Source organism: Dasypus novemcinctus, chromosome 14, assembly GCF_030445035.2.
Source record: "Dasypus novemcinctus isolate mDasNov1 chromosome 14, mDasNov1.1.hap2, whole genome shotgun sequence".
In the NCBI taxonomy this organism is placed as follows: Eukaryota; Metazoa; Chordata; class Mammalia; order Cingulata; family Dasypodidae; genus Dasypus; species Dasypus novemcinctus.
Window position 1 is genome coordinate 65,220,964 of NC_080686.1, and position 19,859 is coordinate 65,240,822.

At 36.5% G+C, this 19,859-nt stretch overlaps 1 protein-coding gene across 8 annotated transcripts in view; it reads right to left on the reverse strand.

Moving 5' to 3' along the window:
- Nucleotides 1-19,859, reverse strand: part of UBR5 (ubiquitin protein ligase E3 component n-recognin 5) — a 148,373-nt gene that overhangs the window by 36,304 nt on the left and 92,210 nt on the right. For 4 of the 8 annotated variants that reach the window (XM_058275842.2, XM_071207960.1, XM_058275841.1 and 1 more), the window contains exons 20-31: nucleotides 19,542-19,739; nucleotides 16,673-16,883; nucleotides 15,607-15,733; nucleotides 11,560-11,711; nucleotides 10,611-10,706; nucleotides 10,118-10,241; nucleotides 3,893-3,990; nucleotides 2,981-3,129; nucleotides 2,377-2,468; nucleotides 444-590; nucleotides 231-349; nucleotides 11-137 (exon numbers count right to left, since the gene is read on the reverse strand). In XM_058275842.2, the coding sequence (XP_058131825.1) occupies nucleotides 11-137; nucleotides 231-349; nucleotides 444-590; nucleotides 2,377-2,468; nucleotides 2,981-3,129; nucleotides 3,893-3,990; nucleotides 10,118-10,241; nucleotides 10,611-10,706; nucleotides 11,560-11,711; nucleotides 15,607-15,733; nucleotides 16,673-16,883; nucleotides 19,542-19,739 (1,640 nt within the window). The remainder of the gene's footprint in view (nucleotides 1-10; nucleotides 138-230; nucleotides 350-443; nucleotides 591-2,376; nucleotides 2,469-2,980; nucleotides 3,130-3,892; nucleotides 3,991-10,117; nucleotides 10,242-10,610; nucleotides 10,707-11,559; nucleotides 11,712-15,606; nucleotides 15,734-16,672; nucleotides 16,884-19,541; nucleotides 19,740-19,859) is intronic. The other 4 variants (XM_058275843.2, XM_071207961.1, XM_058275844.2 and 1 more) reach the window with 1 other exon arrangement.

The following is a 19,859-nucleotide window of genomic DNA, read 5'->3' on the forward strand; positions in this document are numbered from 1 at the left end:
AAATACTTACGGGTCTTTATTCTCCTGTGACCCAAACATAATCATAGATTTCAAGGCATTCCAGTCCTGCAGAACACGCTCCAATGCAAGCTGGGCAAATCTTGGGGGCTCTAAATCATGATCAGGCATATCTGAATCTAAAAATTAGGGAACAAAAAACCAAAAATAGTGGGCAAGATAGAAATAAAACATTTTGCTTTTCATGTGTCATAAATATCAAATTTATTCACCTTCAGGATTGGCTGTTTTTCGGTTACGATCTTCCCTGATTCTAGGTGGTCTATATTGGCAATGTTCTACTGTCTGCCTCGCAACAGTCTGCACTAAAAACAATAAGAGGTGTTCTCCCCTGCAAAACAGACCATTGTTAGAAGAAAAATCTTCTCAGATGTGCCATGTTCTTTTCAATTTGACTTATTTTCTATCCTAAAAATGCAACTTGCCTGCTGTTTGGCAGAGTGACCAGGTTAGTAGCAGTGAGCAGGCGATAAAGTAGATCAAGACGAGCAGATTTCTGTCCAGCAATTAGAGTTTTGCATTTACATTTCTCCCAGCAATCACAATAGGCTGTTGGTGATGTCCGTTTGAGTCTAGAAAGAATTCAGACAAGTGTAAAAACTGAAACTTTAAAAACATACAAATGTCTGTTTTGAAATTGTAAGAGGCATAACTCATTGTAGCCATAGAGAACCCTTGTTGATTTTTAAACGCCTAGTGTAATTGTCAAAGTTTATGTAACAAGAAAGAGTACTTAATGGTATAAAATCTATACACAAAACTCTCTGGAATAGGTTCACTGTAATGATTTTGGGATAGTCACTTCCTCTGGAATATCTTCCTTAATTTCTAATAGCCCCAATCTCAAGTGGTCCTCCTAAATGTATTTAATGAATCCTCTTCCCCCTTATGGGCAGATATTTCTTGCTTATGTCTCTTTTAACTATAATATCTACACATCTATAACATATTTATAGCTGATATCCCTATTGTTGATCCTCAAGCATTGAAAATGTTAGTGTTGGGAGTATTTTATTGCTTCTGAGGTCTGTGGAAACTAATAAACTACTGCTAGATGAAAGGTTACTTCATCTAGTTTAAGAAGAAATAATATGCCTCTGTTAATACCTGTAGTCAATTTCCTACTTGTAGACCCCTTCACAGGGGGCCTGCAACCTGGCTGGAGAATACAGACAAAAACATTTGTGTTTCTCAAAGGAGTAATGTGATCCTAGTCACAATGTATGAGCACATATTTCTTAGCATATTAGCCTAGTTTTATGTAAAGAAGGTTTATGCTAGAACTAGCAATAGAAACATTTCAAAGTACACTATAAATCAAGAACCATATTTTTGTACATAAACAGGCTTAAAAGGCAACCAGATTCCTTTGAGGGCTAAAGAGACCCATGGGAGTTATGGTCATGGCTGATGGGGTTAACTACCAGGGCAGATGGCCCCTCTTTGGAAATGGTGTTTATGTGTGATGAATCTGGACTCAGATGGGATCTCCCTTCATAAGACTTTCATGCTAATGTGCTGGAGGTGCAGTTAATGTTGGGGTTTAAGATATATTTAGGGGATTTGAATCTCTGGACTGACAATGTGATAGCCAGATCCTGAGCCTCAACAGACTCCAGCACCTACAATCTGATTTATTGGACTTACCACACTCAGCTAAGATGGAGGTGAAGAAGGACAACCACCACACCATGGAGCCTAGAGTGATTACAACTGAAAATGGGAGGATTGCATCCAGCATCCAGGTGGAATCTGACCCTCCTCTTGACATAAAGGTGCAATGGACACAACCAATCCAGTGTCCACATAGAAGAGGTGGCATTGGATTGGGAAAAGTGGACATAATGGACAAAGGGTATGGGGAAAGGCAGGAAGAGATGAGAGGTGGAGGCATCTTCGGGACATGGAGCTACCCTGGATGGTGCTTCAGAGGTAATCACCGGACATTGTAAATCCTCACAGGGCCTACATGATGGAATAGAGGAGAGTATGGGCCATGATGTGAACCAATGTATATGAGGTGCAGAGGTGCCCAAAGATGTACTTACCAAATCCAATGGATGTGTCATGATGATGGGAACGAGTGTTGTTGGGGGGGGGGGGAGAGGGGGGGTGGGGGGGGTGGGGTTGAATGGGACCTCACATATATATTTTTAAGGTAATATTATTACAAAGTCAATAAAAAATAAAAAAATTAAAAAAAAAAAAAAAAAAAAAAAAAAGGCAACCAGAGAAAATCCCATGCTTTCGAAATTTTCAAACAATTAAAACATGACTTAGTATAGATTATTTAAATACAGCAATATAAATTCAACTACGTATGATTTTAAGCTAAGGAAAACTAGACATTGTACTCACTTGCAGTCATGACCTTTATGACAAACCCTTGCACATTCTGTACAGCAACAGAGTGACTCGAGCAAGCCACAAGTTCGACACTCAAAAATATCCTAAAATTAAAATGGTATATATTTTTAAAAATTACTAGTATTTTTATAACCCATAATAATTATATCTGGTATTTTCTAAAACAATTGAGTCACAATGGTAACAGATTAAAATTAGTGGTGTACTCCAGAAAACAGTCATAGAAGGAAATAGTGAATATACATTTTACAGCATTATACAAGCAGAGATAAAATGTTACCAATGGGGGAAAAATAATTTGTATTATCTGGAAAATAGGTGTTATAGTTATAATCTCCATCATGAGCTGCAGATCAGATTACACTACCCAGTAAAGACTTCTAATTTTCATGCTATTTCATATCTAACAACCACTCCTTCACCTCATTTTATTTAATAATTAAATAAAAATTATACTGGAAAATTTTTTAACTCAACGTAATGGGAAATAGCAGACTTGGAATTCTAATGCTGAGAACTATACTTCTGGTGATGTTCAAGAGGGTGAAAAACCGTAAAGATAGCAGAAAAATAGGGAAACAGGAAAACAACTTACCTGGTTAATGTGCTCTGCACCAGTCCATGTGAAACTACAAGTATCATTACAACATAAGACATACAAAGGAGAGTCATCAGGGTTGGTACCTGATGGGCAAACCATTCCCATAAATACATCTTCCTCTTTCTCACTTGAAGACACTTCAGCTAAAAATGTTAAGAACAATAGTTCATGTATCAGAAAAGAACTTATTCACAGCCATCTACTACTTTTCTCAAATATAAAGTCCTAACAACATACACAGTATAAATCAGAAACTACTGTTTTGTTTTTAATTTATATACAAAGTCCGCATGTAGGAAATCTAGGCAATTCTGGAGCACAGTAAGGCAAAGTATAATGACAGCATCATAACCCAAAACCAAATATTATGAAAACATCAACACACAACACATCAGCCATCTAAATCCTTAACTCTACATTAGAAAGTTATGACTCAAGTCCTAGCTTTATTTAGCAAAAAATAGGCAGTCTCCCAAATCATTTATCACTAGTATTTTTAAAAGATAATCTTTTTAAAGGATGGATGGCAGGAATTAATTTTCCTTTGATGTGTTATAATAAACAGGAATTCCAAGTCAGAAGTAACTACAATAAGATAGCTGCCTTATGATTTACTGGGTTTTTTTTTAGGTACCAGGACTGGAGATTAAACCCAGGACCTCTTATGTGGGATGCTGGTGCTCAATCACTGAATCACATCAGTTCCCCTTGTGTGACGATTTAAATAAAATTTTATCACTACCACCAATTAACCAACAACAGGGTCTATCAGTAATCCATCTTTATAACTAAGAAAAGTATAAATAATTGAATTTTATACATATATACAAAATTATTATAGATTCTATGATATTGGTATCTTTAGAAAGGGTCTATTTATATTGAAAAATAAGCAGCTCTACTTACCTTTTGCAATTTTCTGGGCTGTTTCTAAGATGGTAATTGCAGCAGGATAAGCTCGGCCACTTACAGCTGACATAAATGGAGTCATCCCTCTTGCATCTCTAAAATGAGGTGAAAAAGGCAAATAAACTATTACATTCTTTTCTGATTATAAAAGAAATACATGTTCATGTTGAAACAAAAACTAATTTTTAAAAAAATTAAAACATGTCCCACAAGCCAAGCTGTTAATTCTGGTATCATTTTCTGGTCTCGTATTATCTCATTCAAGGAAGAATGCCACCTTGTGGAATTAAGCCATGCTCTCCTTTCTTGGCTTTAGTGATACCAAAGAATAGCCCAGCAAGAGCTCTGGTATCAAACTGCCTAATGCTAAATCCAGGTTCTAACACTTTCTAGATGTGAGGATAGTAACAGTCTCTACCGTACAGAACTGTGGAAAGGATTAAATGAGCATTAACTTAGCACAATGCCTAGCAAATAACATGTAGTCAATAAAAATTACATGTATAGTTTCACTATCTATACTTGCTTGATATGTCCCAATGTTACCTCAGATTCAACATAGCTAACAATTAAAATCATCTTTTTCTCCAAAATTGCTCTCTACCCTGATTGAGACAATGCAGTGTTCTTCAATTTGAAAAACATACCCACACTTTTGATTAAAACCAAATTAGGAATTTCTGGGAAGATGGTGTAGGGGGGCTTCAAGGCTTACTCTTCCTCCAAAACAGCTAGTAGACAGGCAGGAACTGTCTGAAATAGCTGTTTCAAGGCTCTGATGCCAGGGTAGTACTGATGCCAGGGTAGCATTCAGGGAAGAGCAGGAGGAAAAGGTGAGAAACTGCAGTAAATAACTATGAGTAGTTTGCTCAGCCTGGCTGCCAGCACCCATCTCCCACTCTTAAGGCAGGACACCTCAGGGAGATGGATGGACATGGCCAAGCAATGATCATGGCTAATTCAGATGGCTGGGTCCCAGCTCTGAGATGCAGTTTCAGCCCACCACACACAGGTATGGCCAAGGCCTATTGTTTCAAGCCAGCCTGGGATAGGGGCAGAGACCTTGGAGGTTGAAAGACAAAGCACTGGGAAGCAGTTGTGGCTCAACTGATAGAGCATCTGCATACCATATGGGAGGTCCAGGGTTCAAACCCAGGGCCTCCTGACCCATGTGCTGGGCTGGCCCATGTGCAGTGCTGCCACATGTAAGGAGTGTCGTGCCACGCAGGGGTGTCCCTGTGTAGGGGTGCCCCACGTGCATGAAGTGCGTCCTGCAAGGAGAACCGCCCCTTGCGATAAAAGCGCAGCTCACCCGGGGGGGTACCACATACGTGGAGAATTGATGCAGCAAGATGACATAACAACAACAAAAAAGTGACAGTTCCCTGGTACCATGTGACAAGAATGCAAGTGGACATAAAAGAACACACAGCAAATGGACACAGAGAGCAGACCACAGGGGGAAGGGGGAGAGAAATAAATAAATAAATCTTTAAAATAAAAAAGTACTCCTTAGAGCAAAAATAAATAAAATTGAGAATAAAAAAATTAAAAAAACAAAGAACAGAGAGAATTAACAAAACAAACAGTTGGTTCTTTGAGAAGACAAATTAATGCTTGGCTAGACTGACAAAGAGAAAAAAAAGGAATATTCAAATAAATAAAATCAGAAATGAAAGGGGGTACATATACTACTAACCCCACAAAAATAAAAAGGGATCGTAAGAGGATATTATGAGAAACTATATGCCAACAAACTAAAAAACTTAGAAAAAATTTAAAAATTCCTAGGACACAACACTGACTCTAGACTTCAACAGCCCAATTACAAGTAAAGAGACAGAATCAGTCATGAAAAAACTCCAACAAAAAAAATCCCAGGACCAGATGGTTTCACAGGTGAGTTCTACCAATCATTACAAGAAGAATTAATCCTGCTCAACTCTTTCAAGAAACTGAAGAGGAGGGAACACTACCGAACTCATTTTAGGAAGCCAACATCACTCTAACACTAAGCCAGATAAAAATACTGTAAGAATGGGAAGCAGACGTGGCTCAACTGATACAGCATCCACCTACCATACGGAGGGTCCAGGGTTCGATACCCAGGACCTCCTGCCCCATGTGGTAATCTGGCCCACACACAGTGCTGCTGCATGCAAGGAATGCGTGTATGGGGTGCCCCACGCGCAAGGAGTGCACCCCGCAAGGAGAGCCGCCCTGCATGTTAAAAGGGCAGCCTGCCCAGGAGTCACGCTGCACACATGGAGAGCTGATGCAGCAAGATGATCCAACAAAAAAGAGACGCAGTTTCCCATGCCGCCTGACAATGCAAGCGGATGCAGAAGAACACACAGCAAATGGACAGAGAGCACAAACAGTGGGGGAGAGAGAAAGAAATAAAATCTTAAAAAAAAAAAAAAGATACTATAAGAAAAGAAAATTACGGACCAATTTCCCTAATGAATAGAGATGCAAACATTCTCAACAATTTTAATTATAATAAGCACACTGAGAGAGTTAGAAACTAGGTTACCAGGGAATAGAATGGGGAGCTGATTCTTAATTTGTAAAGAATTTCTATTTAGGTTGATTGGTATGACATTATTTTGAGTGTAATTAACAGTGCTGAATTATGTTTGTGAATGTGCTTGTGAAAGGGGAAACTTTGGGTCATGTATATTTCTAGAAGTTAGAAGATTATACATGAGACTGTACGTAGATGACAGACTATGGCTAATAGTACAAATATAAATGTTCTTTCATGAACTAAAATAAATATACAACACTTTACAAGCTGTTGATAATAGGGTGATATATGGGAAACTACACCAAATATAAACTATTGACTGTAGTTAACAATAATATTTTATTTATTTATTTTTATTTTGAAAAAAGATTTAGATTATATAATGCTACATCAAAAACATAGGTGGGGGGCAGCTGTAGCTCAGTAGTTGAGTGCCTGCTTCCCATGCACAAGGTCCTGGGTTCAATCCCTGGTACCTCCTTAAATATATATATATATATGGACTCCCATATACCCCACCCCCTCCCACACTTTTCCTCATTAACAATATCTTTCATTAGTGTGGTACATTTGTTACAACTGAATAAAACACATAATGAAACTCTGCTACTAACCATGGTCTATAGTTTACACTATGAACTGCACAATAATAGGAGTAATATTTTAATACTCTTTCATCAACTGTAACTAAGGTGCCACACTAATGCAAAGTATCAACCATAAGGGGGTATATGGGAACACTGTATTTTTTACATGACTTTTCTATAAACCTACAATGTCTCTAATTTTTTAAAAAATCTGGAAACAGATGTGGCTTAACCAATTGGGCTCCCATCTACCATATAGGAGGTCCAGGGTCCAATGCCCAGGGCCTCCTGGTGAGGGGAAGACGGCCCACACAGGAATGCCGCCTTACATGGGATTGTCACCCCACACGGGAAAGCTGCGCCCATACAAGACTGCCAGCCAACACAGAGAGCTGGTGCAGCAAGATGACACAATAAGAGACACAGAGGAGAGGAAAAAAATAAGACAACATAGCAGAACAGGGACCTGAGGTGGCGCAAAAGACTAATCGCCTCTTTCAAACTCCAGAAGGTCCCACAATCAGTTCCCAGAGCTGCCTAATGAGAATACAAGCACACACAGAAGAACACACAGAGAGCAGACAATGCAGGGGGGTGGGATAAATAAAATAAAAAATATTTTAAAAATCTAATAATTAAAAAAAAACAAATATTATGCTAAGTTAAAGAAACCAGACACAACACACTATATATTATATGATTCCATTAATATATAATGTAAATATACATAAATTTATATAAGGAATTAGATTAATGGTTATATAGGGCTGGGGGAAAAAAAGGATTCAGAGTGACTTCTAAGGGGTATGGGGTCTTTCTTTTGGGAGTAATAAAAATGTTCTAAAATTAATTGTGGTGATAAAGACATAACTCTGATTATAATAAAAGCCACTGACTGCATACCTTGGAGTGTATGGTATGTGACTATATCTCAATAAAACTACTTGAAAATAAATAATAACAAAAACTTCTTCCCACAGGGTAAGCATAAATTGGTTGCAAATTCTCTGCATTTTCAATAAACAGGATGATTTTGTCAAAATTTATTTCCTTTAGCTTGAGTTATAAAAGTCAAGTCGAACAATACACACCTGGGGCTGAAGGGAGTTGGGAAGAATTCCTTACATTGAAAATCCTGAATATGCTTTTTCAAATCCCTTACCATACATCCTGTACCCCTTCACCACCATGGTCTAAGTGAGCTTCACTGCTCTAATGTATTCTCCCAGCTCTTTATGTATTGCCAAACAAAATTAAAGGGGAAAAAAATTCTTTTTTAACTGAGTCATCTACATGTTAACTAATTTCCAGATATACTACCTAGAAAATTTTCTTAGCAACTCTAAGAAATTCTCCTATATTTTAATATAAAAAGAAAATAGAGGGCCTATCTGAGAATCTTTATGCCTATCACCTAAGGGTCAGACAAAAGAAATTTGCCTCCCTTCTAATTTGTATCAAAGCTGCTGTTAATAACATTTTTTTTTTATCAGAATGGCATTTTGAGTTCTTTTCCAGATATTTTATATATTTTCTCAGATAAGGGGGGGGGGAAATCAGCCAATGTGAGAATATTAAAATAACTGATCTGTGAAACAGATAAGGTGGAAATAAAATGCAAAGTGCATTAAAAAGAACAGGACTAACAATAAAATTTTAGACAATACCAAATGATTATGAGGAAACTGCACATAGATAATCTTTAAATACCACAATTGCAAACTAAAAATGACAAATAATTAAAAATGAAAAATAGAAAGATGCAATGATATATACACATTATTTTTATACATGCCTTAAAAAGCACCAATAAATTATTAAGTTGGTTCTGTAGTGATAACTTAGTTTACAATCCAATGGCTTATTTTACTAGTGTATGTTTCATTAAATTCATCATAATTTAAAAATTGAGTCATATTACTCCAAAGGGCCATTAGGACTTAAACTCTCTAACCCACCCACCACACACACACATACACACACCAAAAAAAAACCTAAAACACCCTGTGGCACTAAAATAGAGGGAGGTGAAATAAGGGTCATGATTTGAGTCATAATTCTGAAATCAAAACACAAACCAGGATTGGAATGCCAGCTCTTCCACTCATTAGTTTTTTGACCTTGGGCAAGGTAATTAACTTCTAAGCCTGTTTTTTCCAATGTAAAAATGGTAATAATATTATCTACTCCAGAGAGTTATTCCTAGAATTAAAAGAGTTAAGGAAAAGTAGAGTTTGGCCCAGGTTAATAGCTGACTTTTATAAAAATGCTTATTGTTATGAGTTTGTAAAGAAAGACAATCATACTGAAAGCAGATATATAATCTTTTTTTTTTTTTTTTCCAGAGCTCAGGTACTTTTATTATCCCCATTTGACAGATGAGAAAACTGAGACTTAGGTCCACAGTCATAGTGCTAACAGGTGCCAGGACAGCCTTGAGCCCCAGCAGTTAGACTTTTGGTAAACAGCTTCGCTTGGCCTGTTATGGGCAAGTTACTCCTCTCAGCCTAGGTTTCTTCATTGGCCAGAGATATAACCTATTAATGGTTAATGAGGCTTTACCAGAGTACTTACCAACAACTCTGCATAATCACATGATGATTGTCAAGCCATGAAGAGTTCCAAAGAATCATCAGAATCAACCAAGGAATTTTAAAATAGAGACTCCAGGTCCCAAACCAGACCTATGGAATTATAACTTCTAAGGTAGCTTGGGAATAGGTATAATTTTTTAAATTTCCCATATGACAGTGGTATATAATTAATCTAGGGAGCTTAATTTGAGAATGACTATTCTGTGATTTTTTAAAAAAGGAGGTACCAGGGATTGAGCCCAGAACCTCACACATGTGAAGTGCATGCTCAACCACTGAGCTATCTATACCCACTCCCAGTTCTGTGATTGTTTTAAGATATAAATATACACTCTTGTCAACCTAACAGAAAAGTTGGTTTGTACTCATTTAGTGATGAATAAAGTTTAGTAGCAAAGGGAATATAATGATGAAGTCTCATAAATTGTTTTAAATTCATATTATTATCTACCTTAAAAGATCAACTTAAACAGGAAAAGTAGATAAGCTAAATCATATTAAAACTTCTTACTTGGCAGAGAGGAGTTCTCGTAGATAGGGTTGTAGAACAACGCTGTCACATAACAACTTTAATATAAAATGAGCATTTGCCTTTCGATCCTTAGATTCTACTACAGATGGCTCTGTGGAAGGACCTGTGAATAAGTACATCCATTTGGTAACAAAACAGAGTAAATAAGACAATAAAAGAATATTCCAGAATAATATTCAGGCATATATTAAATTATCCACTAGGTCAGAAAAATATTCTAGTATCAGTAAAATTATTAACTTCACTACAAAGAATTTAAACACTTTAATAATGTTTCAAACCTCAACTGATTTCTAAATGATTTACAAACAAACCACTTTTTAACAGGCAGAAAACAATCACAGAATTAAATGCTTTTCAAGTTAAGAAAAGTCTCCTTTAGATAAAGTATGGATCTGTAGAAAAAAATATATGTGAAATATGCCCTTTTTTCCTTCCAAATGCCTAGGCATATAAAATAATAGTTTCTTACCTGGAATGGTGGAGGTGCTTGGTCCTTGACCGGTGCCAGTCGCTGCTGTGGTAAGAGATCCCACAGCAGGGGCCAGGATAAAATCAATGTCACCATCTTTCAGTAAACAGAACAGTAGGATGTACATCATTATAGACAACATATCCCTAACATGTTCTCTTAACTGGCCTTTAAGGCTTTTCACTGCAAGCCAAAGGTCAAATCAGACAGAGGTTTAAGTAGAAATTTCTTAAAACTATAAAGAAAAAAAAATCCACTAGGCAAATTATCGAATTATCTAGCTCCTCAGCAGTATAGAAATACATCAGTAAAAGAGAGATGCCTAACAGAAGTTTCTAAAATATTAGTTTTTAGGGACGTGGACATGGCCCAATGGATAGGGTGTCCGCCTACCAAATGGGACGTCCATGGTTCAAACCCTGGGCCTCCTTGACCCATGTGGAGCTGGCCCATGTGCAGTGCTGATGCACTCAAGGAGTGCAGTGCCACAAAGGGGTGCCCCCTGCATAGGGAAGCCCCATGAGCAAGGAGCGCGCCCCGTAAGGAGAGCCACCCAGCGTGAAAGAAAGTGCAGCCTGCCCAAGAATGGCGCCATACACATGGAGAGGTGACACAAGATGATGCAACAAGAAACACAGATTCCTGGTTAGAAATTCCTATGATAGAAGTGGTCATAGAAGAACACAATGAATGGACAGAGAACAGACAACTGGAGGGGAGAGGGAGAGAAAAATAAATTAAAAAAAAAAAAATCTTTAAAAATACATAAATAAATAAAACATTAGTTTTTACAAGTACGCCTTAAACCAAAATTTCATAAATTGGTTAAACATTCATTATGCTACTTTCAAACATTTCAGATTACTAAATATCCCATTAAAATGTTCAATTTATTTTCTTTCATGAACTTGTCTTTTCGTTAAACACTAAATGAAAGAATAGATCTTACCAGGATCCATTGCAGGAGGGTCAGGAACCCAACTAGGGGGAGCTATGGGAGGTGAAACTGGATCCTGGTGGTCATTGGATGAAGCTCCAGCTTCATGTCTACCCAAACCAGCTGCTCTCAAAGAACGTCTCATCATTTCCCGTAATCTCAAACTAGAAGAACATGGACAAAAACCAGAGCTCACTATCATGTCTAAACATAAATAACAGGTACACAGAACTTCTCATCTGAGAAGATAAAGTATTTTCTACAAGCAAACACGCCAAGTAAGGAAAGTGAAGCACAAATGCCAATTCTGGAATCACAGAAAAGTCAGTGAGGGATAGAAATGCAACTGGGGGCTCCTAGTACCCAGTTCAGCACTAAAACCACTATATTAAGCTCCCACACAAACTTAATCACAGGGAACAAAAGTTGCTATGAAGTAAGATTAGGAAGTAATCCTTTCATACAGTTAAGATATTGTGAACAGCTGAACATTAAAGAATTAAGTTTAATAATAAGACATCAGCAAGCATAGTGATTAGCACAAAACCAATAGTTTTAGCCTCAGCCTGCAGCATTTTGGTAAATTCAGACACCCTCTAAATCCCTTGTCTGTGATCTCAAAAGCAATTAACCAAATATCCATACAGTGAGTAGTTTTAAAACAAAGACAAATTTAGATTTATTTTTAAATACAAAAAGTTTTAAAAGCAGTATAACTTGTATCCCAAGGAAATTAATAAATGAAACTGGAGCTTATAAAATGTGTTGTTAGATTAATGATGTTTGGGTATGATGTTTTTTCTACTTCCATACAAAAAAAAAGTACAGGTGTGTACATCACTAAAAAGAAACAGAAATAACCATAATAACAGACCTTTTAAGGGGAAATAACTCCCTGTACAAAAAAAAACTTTACCTCTGAATAAAAGCTTACAAAGCCTACAAAATTAACACATTAAGAACTAACAGCAATTAATGAGATAGCACATAAGGCAAATTCCTTAACTCAGCCACAATTTTAGAGCTTCTAAGTGGATAAAGCAGTAAAAACTTAATTTTAAGGGGCAGGCAACACATAAGAGACTTCACACTCCCATACAGACTTAATGCTAAAGACATGACAATTCTGATAAGAAAAAGACCTTACCAAATGACCACGATATAGCTATCAATAAGTACTTTAGAAAGATTTTTATTAATGTTTGAAACTCTGTGATACTTATTTAATCCTAGGGAAAAGATATTTGTCCATACCAATGAGTTTTCAATATTATAAAGAAAAAATTTTTAAACATTTACAAAAACTTCTTTTAGAGGCTACTTTCAGAAACACATCCATATATATAAGATTTGTATATGATGATGTACATTTTGGAATTCTTTGCAAGATTCTGCAAGGTAAATCTGATGTCTCAAGTAATAGCTCAGCTTTTGTAGTATTCACTATTTTTAAATGCTTAACGTTTATTTTTTATAGTATCAATGTCTTCTCTCTCTTTAGAATTTTGAGTTTAAGAGTTTTCATAACATGGAATGGGAACAGGGCACAGTGGTTACTACTTTAGTTCAAGGTAACCTCCCTGCCCAAATACATTACCTATAGAGAAAGAAAGGCTCCTTACCAATAACAGCACACACCAGGGTGACTATTTATAACTGTGATGCTTCTACACAATTTTAATTGGCTCAATATTCTAATGTGTCTTACTCAAAATACAGAAGAAGAAAAAATCAGCAGTAATTTAGAAGCACTAAAAATAAATGTATGTTTGGGCTTATCAAGAGGAATGTTTATACCAGCATCACAATGCCTGCTGAACTAAGCAGGTAAAATAAATGAGTAAAGGGCAGTCAAGTATTAAGAAGTAGGGAGTAGTGGCAAAATGGAGGCATATAAGCCCACTAAAGGCCTTCCGATTTTAAGAAAAAAGTTTGTTGTTGTTTTTTAAACATTGTAGAGGCCAGACAAAAGATAAGTGAGCTATTCTCCAACTCTAGCTTAGAGCAGATTTACAAATAAATGAAGATAAATTGAGACCACAGTCTCATCTTGAACTTGCAAACTCCCAACTTTGTTGTTGTGATGCAATCAATTCAATATTAAATGAGGGGTCATTCCTTCTCATCATCCTTAACCTCTTTTCTTCATTTGCTCTTGGGAATATTTTTACGTATAACACCCAGCTCCTCTCATAGATTCTTAAAAAAAGAAAAAGAAAAAAAAAAGAAAAAGAAAATTATTCTTCAAGTTGTTGTACACAATTCATGAAGATTCACCTGTATCCTCAGTGGCTGAGGACAATACTGAGGAGATACCACCTTGGCTGCTAAGATTCAGAGTTTTGACATTCCTTCGTATAGGCTTGCCTGGAGTCATCGTATTTTCTGACAATATGGAAGAATTCAAGGATGATGTAATTTCCTCTTTGTAAGCACGTTATATCCATGCTACAGAAGCCTTAGAATCCAGTCATGTTCAAACATACCACTGTGACAAAAAAGCGAAGGTCATGTGTCTTCCAGATTAACAATCTCTAGAGTAAATACACCTGCAATCAGATGCATCAATCAAGCTTTCCACTAAATCTGCCCTTTGTACTCAGGAACTATGTATGAGTCACATAACAAAACTTCTGAGTCAAATCATCATGTGAAGGCATTTAATAGTACTCCAATATTGAAACTCCAATATTGAATCCCAGCCTGCATACACATCAGGGGGCATCGCCTAGAAAATCCATTGTAGGCTAGAGGAGGGTTTCACTTCAATGAAGCAGAGTCTGTGGACTTCCTACTGCCCGGCGTGGATAATAAGACTCCTGTGCTTTCATCTGTTCAATCGGCAGCCCTGAGCTTGAACTGGTTAAGAGCACTGCTGTGAAATCTTCGGCAAATTCCTCAAAGGAGCTTACTCAGCAAATTATTTCTGTGAGCAACACGTCACCCACTCTTGAAGCTCCTTTTAGTCTTTGCCTTCAAAATAATCCTTACATGAAAAAAAGATGGTAACAATGGCATTGGACCAACCATATCAGAGTCCAACTTGATTTGCATCTGTATTTTCCCTGAGGAAGTGAAATACCTGAAATAATTCAGACACTAATTTCTTCATGAAGAATTTAAGTTGTTTTCCATTTTAGATCAAACACTTTCTCTGCCTAAGAAAATATGCTGGTAATAATTTCCATTTTGTATAGGCTACATAATGTTCTTATACTATTTTAAGTTATAATTTGGTAACCTATAAATGGCTTTTTGAAAATCTCATTACAGGATGTTTTTGTTCTTGGAAAGCTATCAACCTGGTAGCTTTCCTGGTGCCAAATTAAGAATAATCATTTTTAAAGGAAAAGATGAATATGGAACCGAAAGGAGTCAAGGGATGTCCTCATTTTAAGTAAGCTTTACAACCTATGACATTAGCATGCAGCTAGCAGTGCCATTAATAATCTGTCAGTAATCAAGAATTTCGGCTGTTAAGTATTTAGAAAAAACTTGCTTTTTCCTACAGAAAGAAAACTATATCCTGAACTTTTTGTACTCCTCATCTAGTCAAACACCTAGCAATTTTTAATGTGTTACAAAGGTTTGTTTATCCCACAACTTAGAAAGCCTGAAAATAAAACAAACACCATTTAATAAAACAATACAAACCAGTCTTTCATGTCTTCCTAGATCATTAAGTCATCTGAGAAATTAACCTAAATAAACAATCTGAAAATAGAAGATTAATGTTCTTTTCAATAATTTTGCATTACCTGTTCGCCACCTAAAGAAAATAACTTTCTAGAAAGCAAGAATAATGAATTTAGAGTGCACTCAATCAAGTTTGAACTACTTGTCTAAATTATCTCAGATCTATTAAGTGACCTAGGTTCTATACTAAAACTCTAATTTAGATATTCTCAGACATTTTTTTTACCAGGGTAACATTAGCAAGAACAAAAACAAAACAAAAATAACCTACCAATTCAAACATATAAATCAGTAAGAGGTACATTTCTTTCTGTACATTTTTTTTTCTTTCCAACTAACTTTCCTGGTAAAAAATCACATTACCTTCGGCTACTTGATGATCCAGCCCGATTACCTGGGCCATTACTTGAAACAACTGATATTGCATTTGCAATGGCCTCAACAGCAGAAAGCCTTTCTGCAAATGTATTTCTTTCAGAGCGCTCTGCTTCTGAAACATAAAAGAAAAATTGAGATCAATTTAAACTTATTTAAAAATAACTAAGAGATTAAGGATAGGCAGGTCTCTAGATAACTGCAATATATGTTAATGCTCTAAAATCCACATATTAGAAATCCACTAACTTAATGTTTCCTCCTTAAAGCAACACTAAAGATACACTGAACTATGACTTTTAAAATATGTGAATTATTTCTGTATTCGGCATTACTTTTCAACACCCAAAGGTAAAAAAAGTAAGGCTATTAGTAAGTAAACTGAAATTTAGCTTTAAGAAAGGAAAAAGATCCATATCAGTACCTCAGTCTTAGTTTACATACTTATAATCCTCTAGTGATTCAATGATGAGCTAAGGTCAGAAACCTAAAAACCACTGTTCAATGTAGGTACCAGAATATCATCATCAGAATTCAAAATAAGGAAAAGCATTATAAACAAACAGTTTCACCTTAGGTTTTCGCAGTTCTCCCTTCATTTAGCCTGTTAAAAACGATAGCAAAGGCCTGTTTACTTTCCCAAAACACCTAAAAACTCACTAGGTTATTCTTCCCTCTACATTCTGAAAACTGGAATAAAAGTTGCCTCAGTTTAACTTGCTAAATCACTTTCATGGTATAAAAAAAAAAGGTCACCTGAAATGATAAAATCAATAAAGCCCAATTAAGTATTATATATACAATATGTATATATCATCAAGAGTAGTTGGACAAAACACAGCAATACTTTATTTGCTTATGTTATATACCCATCCTGACAAGTACACACACTTTCATCTTCTCAGAGTCTAAACTCTAAGATTTTACAAAACAAAGTACACATATACACACACTTTAGAGTGATTTGCTTTTCTTTTCCTTTAACACTTGCTTTATTTCCCAAACTGCCTAAAATTGTCTTTTAAAGACCTTGTTATAGTGTTATTAATCTTACCCTCTTCTTCTTTAGTTTCTTTATTGCTGGTTGGAAAGCAAACCGATACACAAGCATGCAAAATATTTCGATTTCCATCACATCTGTGGCTGATGAATGTCTGTAGCATCTGTAGACTCTGCTCTAAAACAACTGCTTGCTCAAGATTCATGAGATATTGGCGACAGGCCTCATAGTCACAGCGTAGAATGTGCTGCATTAAGGTTTGTTTCTGTGGTCAAAGAAATTAAGAGAAACACTTCAATATTTTCAGCTTTCCCAATCACTTGGCCTGGTTGTAGCAAGAGAGCAGCCATATATAATGCACAAATGAATGGGGAGTGGCCCGATTTGGCCTACAGGCCAGAGTTTACCAACTCCTGGTTTACTATATGACTGTTTCAGTTAGAATACTTTAAAAATTGTTTATCAATTTAAAAAGGGGTATAAATTTGATTCCAGAGTTACTCTCATCCTCTTACATTCTTAAAGGTTACCATATTATACTGTGATCCATGAAAAACAAAACCTCAACTCCCCAAAAATCATGACTGAACCAATCCCCAAAGTGACAACAAATGTACTTGTTTGTCAACGACATGGTAATATAAAAGTAGAACAGATTCTGTGTGATCTATGTATCTTTTTAATATTAGTTAAAAAAATAAACTGGAACTGAAAGAAAGCAGGTGGAAAAGAGTATGTGGGAGTAAAAAGGGAGAATGTGTTTGAACAGTTTGCCTATTCCCCACAAGAAAATGCATCCAAAAAGCTATTTTTAGTACCTACCACATGTGAGATAGGCCATTTTGATTTTGGAATTAGCAATGGCTCTAAAGTAAGCCCATAAACAGCAAGCTCCAGTTCAAGAGTATGAGGTGGGCTAGAAATATATGTAAAGACTTGTGAAATAGATGCATTCATCAATATGTTGAGAGAATATGCCAGTCTCTCCAGAGAGCAACACAGTTATTTCAAAGGAAACTAAAATAATTAAGATATTTTGTTGCATACTGCTATGATATAAAATGTTTCAGTCAACCATGAAAAACACGGTGGGGCAGCTACTCCACAGTGTGCTCTCATCTCCATTCTGCTGACTGACTGTACATGGACTCTCACAAATTGTCAGTAATACACTTAGCTGTGCTATAAGCTAACATATTCTGCATCACTCACTCTATGTTGTGTGTGTCACTTTTTCTAATAGCAAACAGCAGAAAGAGTTTAGTTAAAAAAAATTTCTTGCAGGTCTACTGTGTGTCAAACCTTAGTAACTGAGGTATAAAGATGAAGTGATGACAAAATTTATCCCTGCCCATGGGATGATGAGTTGTTTATACTGTCCTTAAGATGCTGACAAAGTGCAACCAAATGCATACAATGATTAAAGGAGATGTGATGGAAGTAACACAGCTAGATGATAATAAACAGCAACTAACACTTGGACTCAAGGCAACAAATTCTAAGTAGCAGGTACAGCTATGAATTAGAGAACACCATGCCATGTATAGCCTCGAAAAGGGACAAATGTTTCCAGTTGAATTATGGACTCAGTGTTACCAGATCTTCTGCTTTTTTAAGAGCAACTGAAAATCTGGATTTTTAGTATAAATTTGTAATTTTTAAATGTTGGAGACAAGCCAAAAATTTTTAAATGATGTAAAGGCGATTTCTAGAGGTCAAATTCAGGCCACAGCCACCCCTTAGTCCCTACCCCCTTCCAGTTTGGAACCACTCGTCTAGTAGATTACAGTCAAAGCTAAACTAAGAATATGAGTATTCTGTCCCTAAACAAAAGTTCATGGGTAACTTTCAAGAGCTTGGATTTGGTGTATTTTAGACAGTTTTAATAAGTTTGCTTATCATTGCTAACCCAGACAGTAAATTAGCTCCCATTCTAATCCCCATTTCCATTCTTCATATAAAAGTTCCTCAAAAAGTTGTTGTCTCTATATTTATCTCTAGATCCTCACTTTCCTTTTGCTCCTTAAATCAGTATACCCAGGCTTTCATTTCCACTGTCAACAACGCCCTAGATGGAGCCAAATCCAACAGTCAGTGTTCAGTTCTCACCTTACCTGATCTACAGCATCATTTGTACAAATGATCACTACATCTTCCTTGATACATGCTCTCATTTGGCTTCCAAGACACCACTCATTCTAGTTTCCATCTAACCCTTGTGGCTGTTCCTTTCCATCTCCTCTTCTGATTTCCCTATATCTCCTTGGCACTTAAATGCAGAGACTCTTCTCATGGCTCAGCCCTTAAACTTTTTTCTCTTCTCCATAACCTTGATGATTTCATTCAATATCATGCTTTTAAATACCACAGATAACTGACAATTCCCAAGTGTATGTCTCCAGCTTGGTCCTCTCTTTCCTGGTTCCCAGACATTTATGTATAATTCTCTACTCATCATCTCCCCCTGGACATCTGATAGACATTTTAAACTCAACATGTCGAAAACCAAACCCCCATTACCACCCCTACTCCCTGAACCTGCTTTCCCCTCCACAGTCTTCGCCTTGATAAATGGCAACTTCCTTGTCACCCTCTTGCTTCCTGTTTCACACTCTATATGTAACTATCAGCAAGTCCTGTTGGCTCTCTACCTTAAAATATGGCTAGTATATCAAGAGTCTAATCACGCCTTACTCACAGTCTGATTTGTACCCGCTCTTCTGTGCTTCCACCACATTGTGCTTATCTTTCTCAAAACACTTAAGTAACAGTGTAATCACTGACTTATTTGTCTCTCTAGTCTTAATATACCATGAGGTCCTGTAGGGAAGGGGCAATGAATGACCTGCTCAAAACTGTTTCTCTAGACTCTAGCAAGTGTCTTTGGCATTAAAATACCTAATGGCTGCCAAAGTTAAATTACCTCCACAGCCATGATGATTATAGCAGCTTTCTTTTTGATTGTTGAATTGGCAGGAAGATTAATTAAAGAATGTACACCCATTCCAAGACTACTAATAGGTGGAAGATCAAGCCAATCAGGGTCCCTTATTCCTCCCATGCAATCTTTGGCCATTGGGTAGATAGTACCATTTCCATCTCGAAGTATAATAGGAGACTCCTATAATGCAGGGGGAGGGAAAAAAAGTTTAGCTACCAATCAAAAATGCATCTGGTTGTTATAACAGGTATATTTATTTTCAAACTTGATGTTAGTCATGACCAAAGTGCTAAATATCTT